This window comes from Topomyia yanbarensis, chromosome 2 (assembly GCF_030247195.1).
Source record: "Topomyia yanbarensis strain Yona2022 chromosome 2, ASM3024719v1, whole genome shotgun sequence".
NCBI lineage: Eukaryota > Metazoa > Arthropoda > Insecta > Diptera > Culicidae > Topomyia > Topomyia yanbarensis.
The window spans coordinates 458,979,067-459,001,210 of NC_080671.1; the positions used below are offsets into that span (position 1 = coordinate 458,979,067).

Sequence of the window (22,144 nt, forward strand, 5' to 3'; positions counted from 1 at the left end):
CTAACAGAAGATTCCTGATCATATTTCTGAATCATTAGTGCGAACATTGTGTAATTTGGTTAAGTACAATGAAAGTTACAAACTTTCCAAACTCGACCTTCTGTTCCTTCAGAAATATTGAAATGGGGTGTCTATATTAAACCGTTAGTCGTGGTCACAATAAAAAAAGATGGGTGGGTAATGTCTGTCACATAACCGGAGCGTCGTGATTTCAATTCGAGACGTTAATTTAAATCTAATAATATTCAACAGAATCACGTTTGAATGGGAAATTTTCAAATAATTCTCTATGGTAATAATGGTGGTTCTGAAAAGAACCTTTGGTATCGGCGTTGGTGTTGATGGTGATGCGCTGGATCGTTGGATATTTTTGGCATGATAGTTACGTGCCTGGCGAACTGTTTTGTAGCCTCGAACAAAACGACAAGACTGGCTTCTTCGGGTACCATTACGGCTGAACTTTATAAGCTTAGCTCGACTTTGAAATCCTGCACAATCTCACGAATCAGACACTGGTAGGGCCATTTTGTTTGCTACTAGCACGGAGCTGCACAAAAAAATCATTTAATGCAGTTAGTTCACGGGGGCTGCCAAAAAGCTTGAATAGAAGCATGCGACTTCAACGTTTCTCTTAAACACATGCAACAACACATTCGTTTTGGTAATACTGATAATAACAGTAGAAAGGAATGGAAAAGCAGTGCACGAAACGAGCGAGAGGATAATATAAATTTTTGTTCCGTGTGCAAGCTACTTCTTTCCACCCAACGTTGCAACGTATTATGTTGCTTGTTGAAAATTTGCTACACACCTTAAAATGAAAGTTTCAGTTTAACTCTCACTAGAACACAATTGATTGGTCCTGAAAAGAACCGTTGCTTTTATTGTAATTTACGCCCACTCCCACAAACCGACCAAGTAGGCATCACTGGCTTCATTACGGCTGAGTTTTGTAAGCGTAGCTCGACTTTGAAGTAATACACAACCTTACAAACCAGACGCTGGAATGTTAGCCAGCGGATTAGTTGCTCCGTTGCCCTTTAGTTGGGGCGAAATACTAGCATGGCGACAGTTCCTGATCGGTAGCTGGTTGCGATGGGCCACCAGCAGCTGGGGCACTTTTGCGGACCGTCATCATCGCCAACTGTTTTCCTCCGGTGGACTGGCTGCTTGCTAGTGCTTGAACGAATACGAATGATGAGAAAAACCGACCGACCAATATTCATATATGAAAACACGAGAAAGCACTACTATCGCTCTCCCGCTCGTTTTCGTGCCATTCCTGTGCCTTTCCTTTCCGTTCGGCTACCGATACTAGCATAACCAAAACGAATATTCTGTCTTTCCATCGCCTTCAATCTAGTGGCCAGTGCTAGCAAACTTGCATGTTCAGTTTTTCAATAACAACATTCCAACAATATTTTCAAAGAATGTTGCAGATTTGAAAAGAAGGAAGGAGAAGATTTTCACAAATTTAAATTCTTTTGTCTTATTTGTTAGCGCTGATAAAGGCTATTTAGTTTGCTACTAGCAAGGAGCTGCACAAACAAATCGATTTATGCAGTTAATCAACGGAGGCTGCCAAAAAGTTCGAATAAAAGCATGCGACTAGTGTACTTTGCATGTTCTATATTTTATCAATACTAGAGAGGATCAATAAAATAATTCAAATTGTTATAGCGACATGCATTTGTGGCAACACTGGCCATGAGATGGTGGGGGAACACGCACATTCGTTTTAGTTATGACGGTAGTAGCAGCAGAAAGGAATGGAAAAGCAGTGCACGAAAACGAGCGAGAGAGGATAATTTAAATTCTCTTTCTTTCTTTCCACACATCGTATTTCTTATATTGCTTTCTGAAAATTATTTGTTATACACTATAAAATGTAAATTTCAGTTTAACTCTTATTAGAACACAATTAATTGGTCCTGTAAAGAACCGTTTATTGTTTTATTGCGGGAGCATAATTCAGACGCACTCCCCGCGGACACGGTGAGCTAGAAAGCACTATTTTGCATTCTCGAACAAACCGACCAAGTAGGCATCGTTGGCTTCTCGGGGCATCATTACGACTGAGCTTTGTAAGCGTAGCTCGACTTTGCAGTCCTGCACAATCTCACGACCCAGACGCTGGAACGATAGCCTACTCTGTTGCCCTTTAGTTGGGGCGAAATTCTTGCAGGGCGAAATTCTTGCAGGGCGACAGTTCCTGATCGGGTTGCGATGAGTCACCAGTAGCTGGGGCACTTTTTCCGCCGTCGTCATTGCCAACTGCTTTTCTTCGATGGACTGGCTGCTTGCTAATGCTTGAACGAATACGAATGATGAGAAAAACCGACCGACAGATATTTATATAATCGCGCTAATATGCACTACTATCGCTTTCTCGCTCGTTCTCGTGCCGTGCATGAGCCTTTCCTTTCCGTCCGGCTTCTAATGGCCTAACCAAAGGAATATGCCGTCTTTCCCCCACCAAGTGCTCTCGCCAAGCAACCCAATGCGAATAACCATACGAACAAACATGTAGTGGACCTATATATAAACTTTTCATTATTTTATTGTTCGGTTGGTCTACCATAACGACGGCTCTGTGCGGGATGGGCTGAAAATTTTCACTTTTCCGAGTCGTTTTCGAAAGATTTTTCAAAACACTTTTTTTTGTTATTAGTACATGTTATACATACTTCAAATTTTAATACACCATAGAGGAACATATTTGCAACAAATTGGCCTAAAAATCAAATCATTCTGTTAAGTATGATAAAAGTTATTAACGTTCAAAATCTGACGCGGCGCCGCAGCCGATATTTTGAAACGGGACCCCTATATTGAAACCTTAAATGTATTCTACATTAAAATGCGTATTTTGACGATACAGCTGTGAATCGCTGGCTGGTCACTTTTTAACTGGACCGCTTTTTAGTTGGACCTCCGCTAGTTGGCCCATTGCCCGACTATAAAGCACTTGGATGTCAAAATTTCACGTCAAAATCACTTTCGACAATCAAACTGACAATAATTAGAGATGTGAACAGATGCATTTTCGGTCTAATTCGTTAGTTGGACAGAGGTTGTGGCCCAACTAGCGGATCACGACTGTATATGAAACCCGCAGGAATAATAACTAGAGATATTTAAAAAAACAATTTTGGGGCCATCGAACTGTAACTTTTTTAGTATTAATAGAAGAGACTTCGTGTAATCAGCAAAGATATTCGGGAAAGCAATCCACAAATTTTCCATAAACGTTAGTTCATTTCTTTTACCAAAAAATAGTATAAAAATCTCACTTATAGGACAAATCATAGCAGCAAATGACAAACCTATTTTTGAGGAATAGTCAAAACATACTATTGACGTGAACATAATCATGCTTCGTAAAACCCGCTTTAAAGAATAATTTGAAAATTCAAGATCCTTCAGCAAAGCTTGGAAAAGATGAATCTCCAGTATAAGAACCGAATAAAGATAAATAATTTGTACGCAGAAGCTTTCCTATATCGCGGCGTTCAAGATTAAAAGACGGTCAACCGAAACACCTGTGCAAACATCGGATATAGGTATTTTTTTGAGGTTTCTATACTGAAGGTTTTTTTTCTGACTTACAAAGATAAGCCTCAGGTCGATTTTAATGCTTGAAGTTTATTAGCGATTTTTACATTCTAATATAATTGAAGTGGGTTTTACGAAGCATGTTCTATCCGTTCGACTTTTATTTTCGGTCGCTCATTCAAATCTGCAGGATATATTAAATTTCATGTTTTTATAAAAGTTTCTTCAAAGTGTTGTGCTGGGCAATTTCTTCAGCTGAGTAACATTCTTGACGTATTCGGTTTCCTTAGTTGAGTTGGGGCAACTGACAAATGTCAAATTTGAGGTTTTCACAACTAGTTGTGGATACCCACACAAAAAGTCTGTTCCGTGTTCGAAAAGTTATGTTTAAAATAAATGTGCATAAGCATGAATAAAAATTCCAAAATGCCAAAATCACAACAAAGGTTCGGTTATGTACGGGTGACGTTACAGCATCTGTATGTGCCTAGAACGTACCTAGAACGGGGCTTGCCGATAGATGTTTTCATTTTTTTCTGTTCATTCTATCGTTCGTCTCACATATCCCCTTTTTTGCCTCGCGTAGTTTAAATGGACTGGCTGCATTTGACGTTCGATTTTTTTTTCTATTTGGATATCTCGTCTCAGGAACGTACTATACCGGTAGGAGATGGCACGCACACACACGTATCGTATTGTATAAAAAGAAGAAGTAGAAACGGCGGCAGCCATTTTAGCTGCCAGCTAGTGACCCTCTTCATGATGTCCTTAAAACACTAGTGCTACCGTTCTAGTATATCCTAAACTAAAGGTATAATTACGTCGGCCAATTTGACTTTTATATCTGATAAGCTGTACCTTTGAATAGACCATTATTTTTTACACAACTAAAACGTTCGAGGTGGACGTCTGTTTTCTGTAACTGAACGAATATGCACTGTACTGTTCTATAACACCAACTAACTCGAATGTCATTCGCTCGAAAACTGTTTACCCAAATGTCATTAACCAGAATGGACCATTTACCCGAATGCCATAAACCCGAATAGACTACATGCCGGAGTGTCATTGACCCGAATACAAACATAAAATCAAATGCAATAGAAGGTAATCTTACTATTGGCAAGGTTTACTATGGTATCAATTCCATCAAAAGGAAAACAAAATAATAGTATTAATGTCCACTAAGCAAGCGTGCTTTTTTAACCATTCTCTCAATTTTCGTTGCTTTAGTCAGTTCATAAAATGTAGGATGGCTTCCAGCTAACTCATTTACAAAGAATTTATTGCCTTGGCCTTCTTGCATAATTAAGAAATTCCAATGGCTTTCGAAAAATTAAGGAAAAGCCCAATGGTTATCGACGATTTTTTGGATTACTTTAGTGAAAATTATATAGTTAGTATGAAAGTAGCTAACCAAAAAGTTTCTCGAAGACTCTTTATCCCGTTTTGTGGTCAGTTTTCGAAAATGCGCCGAAAAAAAATTCCAGAACCTCCAATAATATGGTAGGTTGGCATAACAAATAGAAATTGAGCATTCAATAGTGTTTTAAAACAGCTGCAGCTGAAAACGAGAGAAACGTTAGTACGGATATTTTACGTACACTGCAAGTGGAACAAACAGCTAAAAGATCTAACAAACTCACGAAAGAACTGAAAACAGACACTAGTTAAATTATACAAACCAGATGATTACATAAACTATTCAACAGGTATAGCTTTAGTATTCATTCTTAGAAATAAATGTAAATCAATTAAAAATTGTTTTTAGTTTATTAAATTCAATTTCCTGTCGTGTATTTTCATTTCGATATGTGTTTTGGGTGAATGACATTCGGGTTTGTGTGACATTCGTGTGAGAAATCTCTTAGGGCCGAATTTTTCCCCCTCGCTTATCTTTTAAACCAGGTTCACCAGTAAGTTGGCTTAGGAGCTAAGCAAGGGTGAAGAAATCGGACCCTAGAGATGAATGGCTTTCGGGTGAACGTCATTGATGGGGGCATCCTTAAGAAGTATATGTTATTGCTTGTGGCACAGAAAACTGGATTCTAACCGCACTGCGCACTTACTATTCTTCTATTCAATTCTTCTCATAGACTGGTTAGTTCGACTGGTCTGTCTATGAAAGTACCATCTCTATCACTTGAAATACATGTGTTTTGACAGCTCGCAGTTTTCAGTAGCAGTTTGATTATTCGCACTTTGAAAGTGCGGAGTCCAGGTTGGTGGGAAGTGCGCAATATTTATTTTCTTTGCGTTTAATTCAATGAAATTTTTGGTACAGTCGTGTTTCGCTGGTTGGACACTTTTTAACTGGACCGCTTTTTAGTTGGAGCTCCGCTAGTTGGACCATTGTCCAACTAAAAAGCATCTGAATGTCAAAATCTTATGTCAAATTTACATTGACAATCAATCTGACTATCATTAGACATGTGAACAGATGCAATTACACTACTAGCATCTCCTTTGGAGAGTTTTTGACATCTGTCAGTTAATCCAACTAATGAGTTAAATTCGTTAGTTGGACAGAGGTGTGGCCCAACCAGCGAATCACGACTGGCCGCAACTTTCGTATTTAAATTCCTTAAGCACACAATAAACATGGCCCGTTTCGAGCGTTTAAGTCTCGACAAACGTATGACTACGGCTTAAAAGCCAACCGTCAAAATTTTCTTTGAAAGGAAATTCTGGACATTATCTGTTCGGCAAAATTGTAGAGCAAGCTTTTGCCAACAACTTTGCTGAAGACACAAAGTCTTCATCTTTAATATCTTGAAGATTATTGCTGGTCGTTTGTGGATGATCCCTTTAAAGCCAATTCATTACTATAAGTTTTAAATATCATTCTGACAACTTCGGTATGTTCAGTAAAAAGGTCCAAAATATCAAACTGGACAACTTTCTATATTACAATAACGGCTTACCTAGTGTATTTTCAAATGGTTGTTAGCGTGAAAACGACTGAGTTTACATCAATGGTGTTTTCGGACTACTCAGCAAAAATTGTAAGGTTTGTCATTTGCTGCTGTGATTTTCGTGATTAATCGTCCTATAGGTGAGATTTCACAACAATTTTTTTTTTTTGGCAAAAAGGAATGTGCTAAAGTCTTTAGAAAAGTTGTGGAGATTGCTTTTACGAATATTTTTGCTGAACACATAAAATATCTTATTGTTATGATTGAGAAGTTATAGCTCGTTATATAAGGATGACCCTCAAAAGCATTTTTTTAATATCTTTGCAATTATTATTCCTACGGGTTTCATACTTCGTAGAAAGTTTTTTCAATCATAAAAATACACAATTTTTATTAACGCATAATTTTTCTTATCTCGAGTATTTTCGAAGACATTGGACACTTTTTTTAAAGCAATAGTTTTTTTTAAATCTTCCATAACTCTACTGGAGACAACGAGAGAGGAGTAAACTCCTTTGAGTTTTATGGTATTGATGTAGCATTTCTTAATGTAACTAGACTTGGCTGCCCGTTTTAAAGATATTACTTTTAAAACTTGCAAATTTTATCAAAAAATAGACGAGGGAGTGACCGATGATCTCATTTGAAAAGATATGTATGTTGATGAGACAAATAACTTACTGGAACATGCTGAAGCTTTATCTGCGATATTTAAGAAGTTATGTTGAAGAACATTGTTTATGGGGGCATTCACAACCAACGGTCAATAACTTCGCGTGTACTATAGAGATTTTTGGTCTCAGTAAAAATATTCGCAAAAACAAGTTCATTAATATTTCTAAGGACTTCATCTTGTTTTCCATACTTTGAAAAAAAAAAAACTGTGGCAAATTTCTCACTTCAAGGGGAATTAATCACTATAACAATATCATTAAACTGAAGGTCCTAGATTTTTATACAATATCCTAGAAGACATCATTGCTTTACGCTTTACCATTTTCCCCTGAAATTTTTTTTGCGCGTTGAAATCATTGGGTCGCTGGCTACGACAGAAAGGATGTGCGATAATTTGTTTATCGTGAAAATAAGTACAAAATTAAATCTCTGGTTATGCCTCTAGTTTGGGGTATACTGGTATGGCGACGCTAGTATTTCAAAAGATAGTTCAAAGTTCAAAAGTTTACACAAGAAATTTACACTTATTTGTATGAACATGAAAGTGTTTTCGGTGCGATGCAGCTCATTTTATCAAATCTACTGATTATAAACAGGTACATGTAAATTTAGATTGCAAGCAGCATGGGGAAATGCGACTGCAAATTAGATAAACAATTGAGTACTATGTGAAAATGTAAATCTATCAAGTATAAAAATCTGAATGACCATAAACGTGTCAGAGCAGTAATATTCTGGACATGAGAAAAACAAAGTAAGACTTGAAACAAATGTTACTTTAGCTGCTCGATAATGCGTTACGAGACTATTAGTCTCGTAAGGAGTTATCAAGCAGCTAAAGATGCAATTTTGTCAGGGTTAATTCTTTTTTGCTATAATAGATGCTTGATTATTTTCTTACGAATGTTGCACATATGCAATATCATTTTGAAATGGTGTTCCTTGCATTTCAATGTTTTTCATTTGTCGTTTTTTTGTACTCGATAAACAATCTGTACTACCAATTCGTTGTGTTTTAGTTTACATTTTAATTGTAATTTTATTGAATACGGTATTCTGTTGGTTTACACTTGTATCTCTGATAAAGGAATATTTCCTTAAACTCATATATAGCAAATATGCTAACAGGATGTTGTCGCGAACCCAATACTTTAACCGGATCAAATGACAACCGATTCTAATAAGTCTCGGATATGCACCTGAAGCCGGAGCTCTGGATAATTCTCCGGTTGGCTTTACTTTATTCCCCACGTCAAAATCATGCGATGGATACACTGCCTATAATTGCAAGTCAGTTCCATGTAGATGTAGATAGATCTCATAGAACATGGGACTGACTTGCGATTATGGGTAGTACACCAGCGTGCTAATAATTTAAACGAGCTTATTTTTTAACATTCTCAAGCTGTCTATGCGTTCAATTATTCACAAATTCGTTTCTTAGAAACCACAAGTAGCATGGTACATGTAAAATATACTAAATTATACAACCAAACTAGCACTTACCTTCAGTGGCAAACGACTTCGTTATGCTCAAAGTTTGCCGCAGAAAATTCATGTCGCTAAAACGAAGGGATACCTGTTAGTGAAACTTAAAACATATATATACCTGAACCCAACAGCCTACCTTAATTAATAAAACAATAAGAAATAATTTAATAAATCAATTTCAAATCAGGTTCAAAATCACAAGAATATGCGCCGACACCGCGAAAGTTTTTCTACGTTTTGTTTACGAAATCAGCCGGAGCAGCATGTGAGCAGAACTGTCACTTTTTATCGTAGTAACACGCTAAAAATGCGTTACCAAAAAATAGGTGCTATAGGAACATACAATATACAGGGTGATTTAACCATGTATCGTACACATTGCATTGAACATTGTATGAAATACCTTAACCTCACAAATTTGACAGGTGCTGGTCCTTTTGTTTACAGTTTGGACTTAACAAATGTGGAATCCATTAAAATAAGCTTAGTGCTAATAATTAATTCCCAAGAAATTTTACCGCAAAACTACTTACCAATTCAGAGAACACTAGAAGTAATAAGCTCAGTTTTTCTTTGTTTCTCTTCCTTTACTTTCCTTTTTTCTTCAGTTTTCACCTTGTGGTATTCAACTGTTCGGCGCAATGTTAAAACAGCAGGACTACGTCGCTTGAATCGTGATGTTCCCGTTCGTGTGAGTGTTTCAGGCGATTCTAGGAATTCAGCAAGCACACTCTTATCATTATTTATCTGTCATATGTCTCTTAGATTTGTCAACATATAACTCGTCGAATTCAACAAATTCGAACTACAAATGTTTTTTAACATGAATTTCAGAAGTTTCCTCTTTGGTCATATTATGGTCTTCAATGAAATGTTCCTCAATCGTTTGATTTTCGACATCCATTGGTTTGAACATTTTTAAATAATTTGACCAAAAAAAACAGGCGACCTACCGTTACGAAATTTTTCACTTTTTGATTATTCTAACTCGATAAACAAATAGTTGTCAAGAAAGAAAATCGAGGGGTGTCCAAAATAAGTTGATATCAATTTTAAAGACATATTGTGGACACCATTTATTTAAGATTTTTCAGATGAAACATTACGAAGAAACCTTTTCAAACACGTGACATGCATAATACCAAATCAGACAAACTAATTAGATCGATAAAAAATATTATAATTGTTCATTTAAATCCAATTTGAAAATGTATCATTTCCACCGGTTCCTCTTGGCTATCGTTGAAACATGAAACGTTTTCGGTGATATTTTTGATAACTGTGGATTCTGTTTAATTTTAAACAATTAGAGATGAACTAATGATATTGAAACTTAATAGACAACCCAAGGAATGTAAATGCTGCATCAAACCAAACAAATGCAGAGAAACTTGGCAGTGTAGGAGGCAAATACATTAACAGGGTCCAAAATATGTAGGGGTCCAAATTAGGTTGGTTACCCTATGTAGTGTTTGATATGGCGAAATGTTTGTTAATTAAACGGACATTGTGCAACATATCTAAATATGAAAACGAAATTGGCGGCACTGCCAACATCGCTAGCCGCATACAGTCAACTGTCATCAATTATTCAGCAGGGCACAAAAAAGCAAGAAAACCAAAAATAAGAAGCCAGTTGCCTCGTCTTGTCTTAGCCCTAAACATATGGTTTTACCGAAGATAGGTATTTCATTTGTCGTGGATGTGTTTAAATTAATGTCTACCTCCAAGATGGCACAGGTGGCCATATTCGTTTCATGTGTGAGTGCGACTGTCAATGTTTTTTTACGAACGAACAATATCTGAACGAGAAAACCAAAACATGTAGTGCCTTACTTTATTCTGAATCGTTAATGATGTAAATACTTACCTTTTGCGGTTCCTCCGCCATATTTATTTTTGTTACGCGGGCCCGGACGCCATGATAAACTAACTCACTCCAACATGTCAAATGTTGACACCTATTACAGTCGTGATTCGCTGGTTGGACATTTTTTAACTGGACCGCTTTTTAGTTGGACTTCCGCTAGTTGGACCATTTTCTTGACAATTAATCTGACAATATTTAGATATCTCCTTTGGAGAGCTTTTGACATTTGTCAGTCGGTCCAACTAGCGAATCAAATTCGCCACAGCCTTGTCCAACTAACGAATTTGATTCGCTAGTTGGACTGACTGACAAATGTCAAAAACTCTCCAAAGGAGATGTTGGCAGTGTAAATTCATCTAGTCACATCTCTAAATATTGTCAGATTGATTGTCAAAGTTAATTTGACATGAGATTTTGGCGTTCAGATGATTTTTAGTTGGAAAATGGTCCAACTAGCGGAAGTCTAACTAAAAAGCGGTCCAGTTAAAAAATGTCCAACCAGCGAATCACGACTGTATAATACATCTCGGTCACCTTTGTATAGTCGCGATTCGTTGGTTAATTACTTTTCAACTCGGCCGCTTTTTAGTTGAACCTTCGCTAGTTGGACTATTGTCCAACTAAAAACCCCCAGAAAGCCAAAATCTCATGTCAAATTCACTTTGACAATCAATCTGACAGGCATTAGAGATGTGAACAGATGCATTTACACTACTAACGTCTCCTTTGGAGAGGTTTTGACATTTGTCAGTCGGTCCAAATAGCGAATCAAATTCGTTAATTAGACAGAGGCTGTGGCCCAACCAGCGAATCAAGACTGTATAAATATAGATGCACCAATTATGGACATAATATCCGTTATACTCACAAACTTTACCAAATACAGTCATGATTTTCTGGTTGGTCACTTTTTAACTGGACCTCCGCTAGTTGGACCATAGTCCAACTAAACATATTAATATCAAAATCTCAGGTCAAATTCACCTTGACAATCAAACGGACAATAATAAGAGATGTGAACAGATGCATTTACACTACTAGCGTCTCCATTGGCGAGTTTTTGACGTCTGCCAGTCGGTCCAGCTGGCTAATCAAATTCATTAATTGGACAGAGGCTATGGCCCAACAGCGACTGTATTCTATTGTTGTATTTGGGTCATTAAATGAAGAATAAAATTCTCTTTTTATCTCACAAACCGATAGAGCTCGTCTTTCTAAATATAACAATATATAGGATCAATTTTTAAAACTAGATTAGATTGATTGATTTAGATTTTTGATTTGCTAAAAACTGTAAGCCCGTCCTCGTTTGACACTATCGATCTTCCTTGACAGAGAATTTGGCCACACGGGTTAGCATTTTTGACAGTTATCCCAGCAAAAGGATAGGGTTCAATGTAGTTCAATGTGATGGTGTTGTCGTCATAATTTTATTTGTTATTTTGCGCACGAAAAGTTAAAAAAAGTTCCATTATGTATCTTTAACGTTAGCTGCATCGGAAAAAAAATCGAAAACAGCATATATGGCTTATTGACCCCATTAACAACCCAAAGTGCTCTTTGGTTGCGTATTTGAGATTGTTTGGTTACATTCTATATTACTTAACATTGTAAAAAAGATTCTCAATTGTGTGAACTATACAAATGTAAAATGTCGATACTTGACAATTAATTCAGCGACAAGAGTAAGCTTTTTTGACGGACAAATCCAGTTAAAAGATATATTTAATGGATAAATAATATTTTATTTATAAAAATAAAGAGAATATTATAACATCTCTCTCTCCTATTGCAGTTTCTTTCGGTGGTAATACAAATATTATTGTACACATATTTCTGCATATTCCAATGCATCACCCCTAACAAATTCAACTGACAATTCAAAAAGCATTCTTCGAACTGAATGACAGTAGCGCAACATCCTATACCTTCGTATCATCATCGAGCAAGCAAGTGATGTGATGCGACAGGTGACGCTCGCACTACTACATTCGCATCGAGTAGTCTACAAAAGCGAGTGCGGCTGCCATTACGAAATCATTGTATCGTCATCAGCGTAGTGCCACGGTTGTGCTCTCGTAAAAAGCCCAAACTGAAGCCCACAAAAGCCAGCTTTTTGTTCCATAACAGTGCAGTTCCAGACATCTTTAACATTCACATTCATACAATCACACACGCGCAAACGAAGAAGAAAGTGGCGTTCCGTTTGATTCGACGGTGGAGTGAAAGAGAAAAGGCAAAAAATTGATTTTTCGCGTGGATTTTTTTCTGTCGCTTGTGGAGTTACTAGCGCATTTAATCACACAATTTGATTGACCAGTGAACTGTGGCAAGTTTTACGGGACAAAAGTGCTAACTTGTTTTTGTTATCGGTGACATTTGCGGTCAAATTTTTTCATCGGACGACACGCGTCAAGTGTTCGACAGCCAGAAATCGCAGTTTTGAAAAGTGCGACAAAGTGAGATAAAAGCGTGTGCGACAAATTAGAAGCGCGCCACTCGCAGTCAACTATTTTCTGAAAGCCAGGTAAAAAAGAACAGCCTCAAAATTACTACTTCAATCATGACGAACAAAGTGCTAGCGGCCGTACAAGATTTACAAAAACAAAATGGCGACTCGCAGAATGCGACGGCGGCGGCTGCTGGCACGGATAATAGCCGTACCAATCTTATTGTGAATTATCTGCCTCAAACGATGACTGAGGAAGAGATCCGTTCGCTCTTCTCCAGTGTTGGTGAGGTAGAAAGCGTCAAGCTGGTACGAGACAAGAATGTCATCTACCCGGGTCAGCCGAAAGGTCAGAGCTTGGGCTACGGCTTCGTAAACTTCCATCGTGCACAGGATGCCGACCAGGCAGTAAGTGTGTTGAACGGGTTGCGACTGCAGAACAAGGTGCTGAAGGTGTCGTTCGCCCGTCCCAGTTCGGAGGGGATCAAGGGAGCTAACCTTTATATTTCTGGTCTGCCGAAAACGATCACGCAAGAAGAGTTGGAGGTTATTTTTAGACCATACGGTGAGATTATTACAAGCCGAGTTTTGGTGCAAGATGGAAACGATAAACCGAAGGGTGTCGGTTTCATTCGCTACGATCAACGTAAGGAGGCGGAACGGGCAATTGCTGGTTTGAATGGAACTACGCCGAAGGGGTTGACCGATCCTATTACGGTTAAGTTCTCCAATACGCCAGGACAGAATACGGCGACTAAGATTGTGCAACCAGCTTTACCGACCTTCTTGAACCCCCAATTGACTCGTCGGTTGGGTGCTATTCATCATCCAATTAACAAGGGTTTGGCTCGTTTTTCACCGATGGGAGGAGAGGTTTTGGATATGATGTTACCCACCGCACCGGCTAATGGTATTGGTGCCGTCGCTCCGTCCGGTGGATGGAGCATTTTCATCTATAATCTCGCACCGGAAACGGAGGAAAATACTTTGTGGCAACTGTTTGGACCCTTCGGAGCCGTACAGAATGTGAAGATCATCAAGGATTCCGCCACCAACCAGTGCAAAGGATACGGATTCGTCACCATGACCAACTACGAGGAGGCGATGCTGGCGATCCGGTCACTGAACGGATATACACTTGGCCAACGGGTGTTACAAGTCAGCTTCAAAACCAACAAGTCAAAGTAATTTTTTTGATTTACATCTTAACAGATTTCTTTCTCCTTTCCACAACAACAAAAAAACAGCACTAACATACCAGACCACACGAGATCACCGCATGTTGAAGTGCTTGAAATGATTCAGATTCCGCTAAAAATATCATTTTTTTTCTTTCTGTTACCTCTGGCCGCAGAATGTGAATCAAAATCAAATTCTCCTCCGTTCGCTATTTATTCCAAAACTGCCAAAAAAACGACAGACTTCATTCCATGCCCGAATATCGTAATTCTGATGCTGATATTTTGATTTCAGCTTCGGTGAACACTAAAACAAAAAATACTTGATGTTAGGAGTTGCAGGTTTATCAAACTCATACGGGACGCCGCCACCCCCACCAGCCGACCGATGATCGATAAACCACCCCCGTCGTCATCAGTAACACGATGGTGCAATGCTTTCTTCACGCATACACAAAAACCAGACTACTACGACAAATTAAACATTCAACCGAACGACGAGGGTGCGATTTCCATGCCGGCAAGTGAGAGGGTGCGTTCCGCTGAGTTTGGTATTCTTTCAACATTTCATTCAACGACAGAGAGACGGGGGTGCGCATGCGGAAAATATCAAAGCCAGCCGTGAAAATCAAAACCCCTCCACGGCTGATGCTGTTCAGCCTAAACTAGAGAGACAGTAAAGACTCTGCAAAATCCGCAGCAAACGAACAGCGAAGCGAAACGAAACGAAAGGCAGAGAAAGAGGGAGAGCTGAAAACAAGTATGTGTGCAATTCAAACATGTTCCATAGCTATAGCTGTATACGATATGTATTCTTTCTCTGGATGTTATATTCCATTTTTTCAGCCATCGCTTTTGCTCTGATTAATTTCCGTTCTGCTCAGGCGCTGCCAATCGTCACATAGTTCATACACACGTTTCAACGCGGCCCACTTTGATCCCAAGTAAATTGTTTCTCTTAGTCAAAGTTGTTTTCTGCACGCGTCATTGAGCTGGATATTTGTTAAAAATAAAACACTCGGCCATCGTTGAACTTCAAATATCTCGTGAGTGTTTGAGTTAAATACGGCCTACTGCGATTAGTTCACGTTTCACGCCAGCATGAGTGTCGCGTTTTCTAGTGTTTGTGCATTGCTCTTTTCATTAGAGATTAATTAGCAACTCATGACGTGCTCTTATTTCTTTCGTTCGAGACATGTTTACACGAAATGCGCAGCTGGAAAAGCGATGATAACGTGCGATGTGATCAGTTCCAGAGGCTGCACGTTTTTGCTGCGGATTTACGCGAGTCTTTAAAATACATAGCAGAGAGGATTCGGATTTTTTTGTACATGATCTGCTTGGCTGAAGCATAGATTTAGAAATTTGTAGCTTTTTAAGGCTTCAACATGCTGATAGATTGGCTGGGGTTGAAACCATCTTTTTTACTCAAACTTTGAGAGGCTTCCTCTGGCAGGAGCTCAGTTAACATTGCCGTTTTTTTGTGGAAACGAAAGCATTCAATAAGCTTCTTGAATAGACAACAGAAGAAAAAACCGGTAAAACTCTAGCCGTTTGATGACGAAAACGACGATCAATGAAACACAATAGCGAAGCGCAGTCAAGTGCCAGCTAAACATGATAACTGAAAGAAACACGAAAATCTAGTCGAAAGAAAAAGAAACTTTTACAAAAGCATTGTAGACACAGGATAGGCTCTTTTACGCGTTAGTCTTTAATGTCCCCCTTACTATATATTAACTGAAGAAGAAGAAAAAAACTACAATTAACCTATACTGAGAATGTGTATTTTCGTAAAGTGTAATGAAAGTGGTACTGCAATATTTATTAACAAAAAAAAACGAGATAACTCTAAACATACCAATGTCGCCACGATTTTGTTTCATCACACATTGCACACCAGAGCATAATGCGAGTAAGCTACGATGAGAAATGATACAAAATAGTAAGATTATATAATAATATTTTAGGAAAATTTTATTTATTTTACATCTTATTTATTGACGAAAAAAAGGAAACAGCTATCTTTATGAAAGCAAAGTAATGAAAAGAAACCCTGCAAGATTAAGCATAAATACGCAAAGGATCTCATTTTAGTGTGAAATAAGTGAAAGAGTATAAATGTGGTTAAATTTAGAGCAACCCCATTCAAAACTCATTGAATTAGTCCAATTGAGAAGATAAAATCTACCGACACACAAAAAAGATGATTTAAGAACGCGCAAATTGAAAGAGACACAAAACAAACGAGAAACGTACTTAGAAAAAAAAGTATAAGAATAAGTCAGTTGAGCCATATTGTGGTTGCCCGTTGAAGATAAAGTAGAATAACTAGTTTCCTGACTATGGAGATATTCTGTTTGTTACATACACTTTTCAGTTCACTTGTCGCCAGTCAGTTTTTTTTTTGTATGGCTTCCAAGTTGCGTTAATTTCATACGACTCTGCCGGTCGGCTTGCCAACTCATGCACGTCCGGAATCGGTTCAGTTTTGTTTTACGGCGGTCTACATTTTCTTCGTTACGGTACATTTTTATCCGACGAGAAGAAAAGAAAACTCATTAGTTTACGAGCCAGAACCCACCATATGGACCGCAAATTTTCGTCTTTGCTCGAGACTTTAAAGAGAAAATTGGTACTAAACAAGTCTACGCAAAAAAAAGACTAGCAAATTCAAACTATGTGGAGAAACATCGTAACTTTTACCCATACAAGCTAAGCGAAACAACTTTAATCTAAAATTTCGGAACCTGATAGGAAGGTACACGGAGTGACATAGAAAAAAAACAGTTAAAACTGATAGTATGAGAAAGGCAAAAAAGCATAACAATGTCGCACAGTAATTTTAAGGCAACATAAACCAAGTTATTGATATATACAAACTCAATCCCCCTTTATGAAACAGACACGCAAAAAAAATGTAGCAACACACCAGAATACTCCAACTTCCCCATTTCTCACAGCAACATGATGATATTAGAAAAACCGAAGTAAGATGTTAGAAAGAACTTTTCTACTTTATTTTCTTTCTGGGTTCAATTTTCATTATGCCTAAGTTTTCATTAACACAACAATTCCATTTCCCTGAGTACCAGTTGCAACGTTCTCAAGCATTTATATTGAAATACCATTTTGTAACTTCTAGTCTAAAGGGCTGCCAGTTCACCACACTGACTGACACAAGCCTGATTGTTTAGCATTCGATGCAACCGAAAACATCGTATCTTCGGGAACGGCGCCTACTACTCGCGCGAAAAAACAAACCGCACAATGCTAAACATCCGAATCTATTCCATTAAACTGTGATACGAGCAAAACAAGAAAATAACCTTTAAGAAAGCAAGAATGTGTTGACACATGTTTCGGCTCGACTAGTACCCAAGCACTGTGTGCCGTATATATATACATATATTTTTTTTAGTTCACACCGAATAATTTAACATTTTTTTTTCGATCTTTTCTCGCTCGCTCTTGAAAATTCTTTGCGCTTTGCCCCCTGGCGGTCAACTATGCCGCCGGAAGCTAAAGGGCATACACGCACGCATCAATTTAACCTTTTGATGGCGACGAAACAAAATTTAACGCGAAAGCTAAATAATGCGCCTGTAAGGAGCCAAAGAGCAAACGAGAACTTTTTTCGGCTCTCTGTTTTGTTCTGTTGCATTTTCAGTTTCTTTCTTAGTTTGTTCTGTTTCTTCGTTTCATTCTCTGATTATACGTTCGTTTTTTCGTTTGTTTTGGTTTCTTTCGTTTCGTGTTTTTGATTTCCGGTTAACATGATGAAAAGTCACATTATAGTAGAACAACAACAACAAAAAAAAACACTGTACTAACGAGATCTTGCAAGAGACATCAAGGAAAACCATTATTCGCTTTGAGTTCAGTGAAGGTCAAAATCAATCGACAGAGATAGGTACTTGATTTTTGAATTATAATTTTTGTTATAATTACTTTAAGATTTTAGCAGGAGGCGTATAATTTTCTTTTTCTTTTTATTATAATTTCGTTGGGACGACGAACACAAACACGCGTAATCAGAGTAGGCCACAGGGCATGGAGGTTCAGTTCGTAAACAGGGAAAACAGACAATTCAAGTGTCGTCGTTTCTGTGGAGTATTGTTTCTACTTATGGTTCTTGTGTTATTATTCTTCAGTTATTGTTGTTTTCGTCTCCTGGTTTCCATGGAAGCGCATATTAGTTGTAATTTTATTTTAGTTTAGTTTTTGTTCTTGGAGGTACGAGAAGGTAATTTCAAAACAAAAGTATGTGGGAAACCTGTGTCGGGTTGCAGAGAAATTATCTCCTCCACTTGCTGAGCTACTTATAAGTTATTGACATTTCACATTATTTTATCACATGATTTTTTCCACAATTTTTTATATTCGTTTATTTTTTCTTAATTTTTTTTTCTTTTTGTGTGTTTTTTTCTTTTCTTTTTTTAGGATGTTTATTAGAAGGAATTCAGAGTGATGTGTGCAATAGGATGTGACTATATATATTTTCTTTCTACCCTTTTCTCACCTTAATCTACCCATTCTTGTTCTTGCTTTGCTTAGATTTTAAAATAAAATGAGATACTATACACTTGGAGCGAAACGGACAGAGAGGACACTATTTATTTTAACCGATTTTCATACTTATTTAAAAAAACTTAGTTTGGATAGAAGATCGTTAGTAATTTAAGTATATTTTCGTAACTCTTTAGTGTATTCATCAATGATTTTCTGCATAAACTGGCAGTTTGATGCTCCCCAATTTAAACATTTTACAGTTTGCAACAAATCGAAGCGTACTCTGTTTGTTTGAGTATAATTGCAATAACGAGCAAAGATTATCATTGCAGTTCCTTACTACTAATCCGGTAAATCAAAACAAAAACACAAAATCGAAAAAGAATCCAGCACAGTGTTTAATGTGAGCATAACATTTGGTAACAAAAAAGTACAAAGATGCTTGAGTGAAACAAGTGAAGTTAGCATTCCTTCATGTTTTAAAAACGGAAATTAGTTGATAAACATACTGCTGGATTCTTGGTCATTCAAAAATAGAAAAATAAAAACAAACTGAAACTCAAACAAAAAGCAAAAGAAACTACAAAATGAAATAGCATACAAGTGTTCATCTTATCAACAAACAAACAAACAAAAAAACAGCTTGTTTTCCGTTTAAGGATTCAGTTTTGCATTACAGCACCAGACAGATACCACCTTTAGGAGGATATTGAGCGACTCTCAAACCACTTCGAATATTAGTAATGATGCGAACATGAATAGTAAAAGAAAGTCATAAGCATTTGTCACGTCGTCTAGTTTGATTTAGTATCTTCTTATCTCACCTTGCGTTATTTTTTTTCAACAAACTTCAAGAATCAATTTCAAACCTGTCACAAAATGAAACCCGAAAAAAATGCAAACTAGATCGATAGAAGCATCAATTATGCTTTGATTTGTCATTATTTGTATTCGAATTAATCAGCGTATGATTTTATTTTCCTGAATATGTTCTTATGTGTATATATAAAAATTATAAAAGCAAAACATTAAAATAGTAAAAAATATGGAATACAATAAAAATTATAATTTACGTCTGTTTTCATTTCCTTTTATTTCTTCCGTTATTCCGTTATTGGTTCTCACCAAAAACAACAGCAAACAACAACCAGAAAAAAAGCAAACCGAGATTTCAATTTGGCGCGTGTGCTTTGTTTACTTCATTTCGGTTATTTAATTTTTCTGTATGTTGCGTCCTTTTACACAAAGCAATCTCTATATATGTTTTGTTGTGCGTCTCTGTTGGGTTTATTAAACGTTTTTGTCACCTATCCGGACATCGTACCGTCCCACATCCATATCTCACCAAACGAATCCGAGTTTTTACTGTTTTTTGACCAATACTCGCGCGCACATACACACACACAGACACACCGCTACCAACCACATCCCGACACGCGCTACAGCTGAAGAACACACGCTTTCCCCCAGAGGTCGAAACGTCGGTAGTGTCTTTTTGCCTACCGGTACACCGGTAAAAAAGTAAGACTTTCTTTTCATATTTTTGAGTTTTGATGACAAAAACATCCGGCAAGGAGAGGCTCACGAACAGAGAGAAAAAAATCCGACTCGACTGTACGATTCTTTGTTTTGGTATGGGTTTTATCCGGCTTCCGTTATTCTTCTTGAGTATTACATACTTGGAGTTTTGCCACATCACTTACATAGGAACCAGTTTTCTGTTCTGTCAGTTTTTACGTTTCCGGAATTTGTGTGCGTGTGTGTGCGTGTATCGCAAGTTTTTTTTTTCAGTTCGGGAAAAGTCACGTTGAAAAGCCTACCAATCAGATTACACATCGTTTCGTAAAGCGTATTGTTTTGAGCCAAGAGACAATAATTTCGTTTGATTATTATTATTCTCTTTATGTGGGTAAGTAATGAATTCGATTTTCTTTCTTATTACCATTTCTATTTCTTACGTTGTCTATTTACTGTATAACTATGAATTTATATCTTGTTATTATACGTTGTTTTTTATTCAATCAAAATTCGCGTATTCGACGTAGCAACACGGCATAGTAGGCTGCGAATCAAATATGCAAATTTGAACACTATTGTTCTCCGGTTACTTTCGGGTATCGCTGGACCGGCAAATCATATTAAAATCATGCAAGGTTGCGTGAGACACTCGAAAGAAAGAAATAATGTTTCCGTTATTGTCACATTTCCTTGTGTTGAATTTGCTAATTGCTAGAGTCAGTACTACACAAACACTACGGCAGCCTACTTAGGTCCTAGCCTAGTGCGCAACTAGCGCTGACTCCAGCCATTGGACTGATCACATTATTGTATATAATGAAAAAATTTCATTTCAATTATATTTTAAAATTATTTTTAAATTCTACAGCAACGAATTATAGGTGTGTTTTTAAACGCAAACATTTTGTATTTTGTTTAGCATGCTGTTTGTGAGTAGTTTTATCACGCTGTCGAAATTGAAATAAATTAAGTTGACAGTTTTGTTTTTGTTTTCACTTCAAAACCGTTCACAACTACAACAAACCATTTTTTCATAATGTATTTGTTGGCTCTTCATTGCTTTCACTTATTGTTGTCTATTATATTTATCAGCTAAACGTATAATATATTGTTAATTTTTATCGTTTAATTTTCACAAACTTATAATAAATCATGAAAGAGCATTTTTTAATTTATTTCCAGCAATAGATCTCAGCTGCAAAAGCAAGTATTTGTTTATCACTTCAATTTTCCAGGTACATTTCACATGTTTATTATTGGTTTGTTGTTCCATAATTGCCGCAGCAGAACAGTATAAGTTTGTTGTCTTGATTTTTTCGTCATATGTTCAAAACCTGTAGTAATTACAAATAAAAGTCAGTTCGAAAAGAACTATTACTTTCAAGAAGCACGAAATGACGAAAAAGTTTGAGCAAATATTTCCCCTTTCTTGTGATAAGGGAAAAAAAAGTCAGAGCAGGCTGTGAGTTTCTAGAACAAAGTTCTAGTTCAAACCAAAACAAAGACTGAAAAACAAGTACTATACGCGTAGCACAAATATACAACAATGAGCGGAAAATATAAATTATTTAAAAAGAAACTCAAAGTGTTTTTTAAATCATTAAATCCACAAAGTAATGGCCGTCGAAAGCAGATTGCTGTGCCCGGTTCAAGGGTGCGGCATCGCGTGAAAACCCTGCAAACTTGTGAATTTCCTTTACAACCTCCTCCCCACCCCCCCCCCCCCCTCCCGGACTCAAAGGAATACACAAAACCACACACATGCGCACGAAACATTCACAGCCCTTTGCGAGAGCCACCCACAAAAACGCCGGGGTTCGCTAGGAAAATCGATATGCGGTTCTGCCCATTACTGTGATGTCGGCTGCGGATGGTTTGCAGTATGTGTTTCGTGGGGTGCACCACATCCCAAAACTAGAGTTATTTCAGCTTAATTTTAAATTTTGTCATAAAGCAGCCACTAGAGACGAAATATGTCAAA

At 37.4% G+C, this 22,144-nt stretch overlaps 2 protein-coding genes across 4 annotated transcripts in view; one reads left to right on the forward strand and one right to left on the reverse strand.

Annotated features, from left to right (window-relative positions):
* LOC131685933 (small ribosomal subunit protein uS12m) overlaps window positions 1-8,906 on the reverse strand; it is a 108,553-nt gene extending 99,647 nt beyond the window's left edge. The window contains exons 1-2 of the mRNA XM_058969970.1: window positions 8,773-8,906; window positions 8,652-8,707 (exon numbers count right to left, since the gene is read on the reverse strand). Of these exons, the coding sequence (XP_058825953.1) occupies window positions 8,652-8,703 (52 nt within the window). The 5' untranslated portion in view covers window positions 8,704-8,707; window positions 8,773-8,906. The remainder of the gene's footprint in view (window positions 1-8,651; window positions 8,708-8,772) is intronic.
* A 3,625-nt stretch (window positions 8,907-12,531) lies between these two features.
* On the forward strand, window positions 12,532-21,742 carry LOC131685928 (protein elav-like). Of its 3 annotated transcripts, XR_009304888.1 has the most exons (3): window positions 12,533-14,139; window positions 14,429-14,893; window positions 18,577-21,742. XR_009304888.1 is itself a non-coding variant. In XM_058969964.1 (2 exons), the coding sequence occupies exons 1-2, from the start codon at window positions 13,070-13,072 to the stop codon at window positions 18,602-18,604; spliced, it is 1,098 nt and encodes a 365-aa protein (XP_058825947.1). In that variant the 5' UTR covers window positions 12,532-13,069; the 3' UTR covers window positions 18,605-21,742. The 3 variants fall into 3 exon arrangements, 2 of the variants coding, with proteins under 2 accessions (XP_058825947.1, XP_058825948.1); XM_058969964.1 differs by lacking the exon at window positions 14,429-14,893 and having other exon boundaries at window positions 12,532-14,139; XM_058969965.1 differs by lacking the exon at window positions 18,577-21,742 and having other exon boundaries at window positions 14,429-17,396.
* Window positions 21,743-22,144: the final 402 nt, after the last annotated feature.

Coding starts and splice junctions, on each gene's coding strand:
- LOC131685928 (XM_058969964.1), top strand. CDS start 13,070: ATGACGAACAAAGTGCTAGCGGCCGTACAAGATTTACAAAAACAAAAT. Junction 14,140..18,576: donor TTCAAAACCAACAAGTCAAA/GTAATTTTTTTG, acceptor TTCTTTTTTTAG/GATGTTTATTAGAAGGAATT.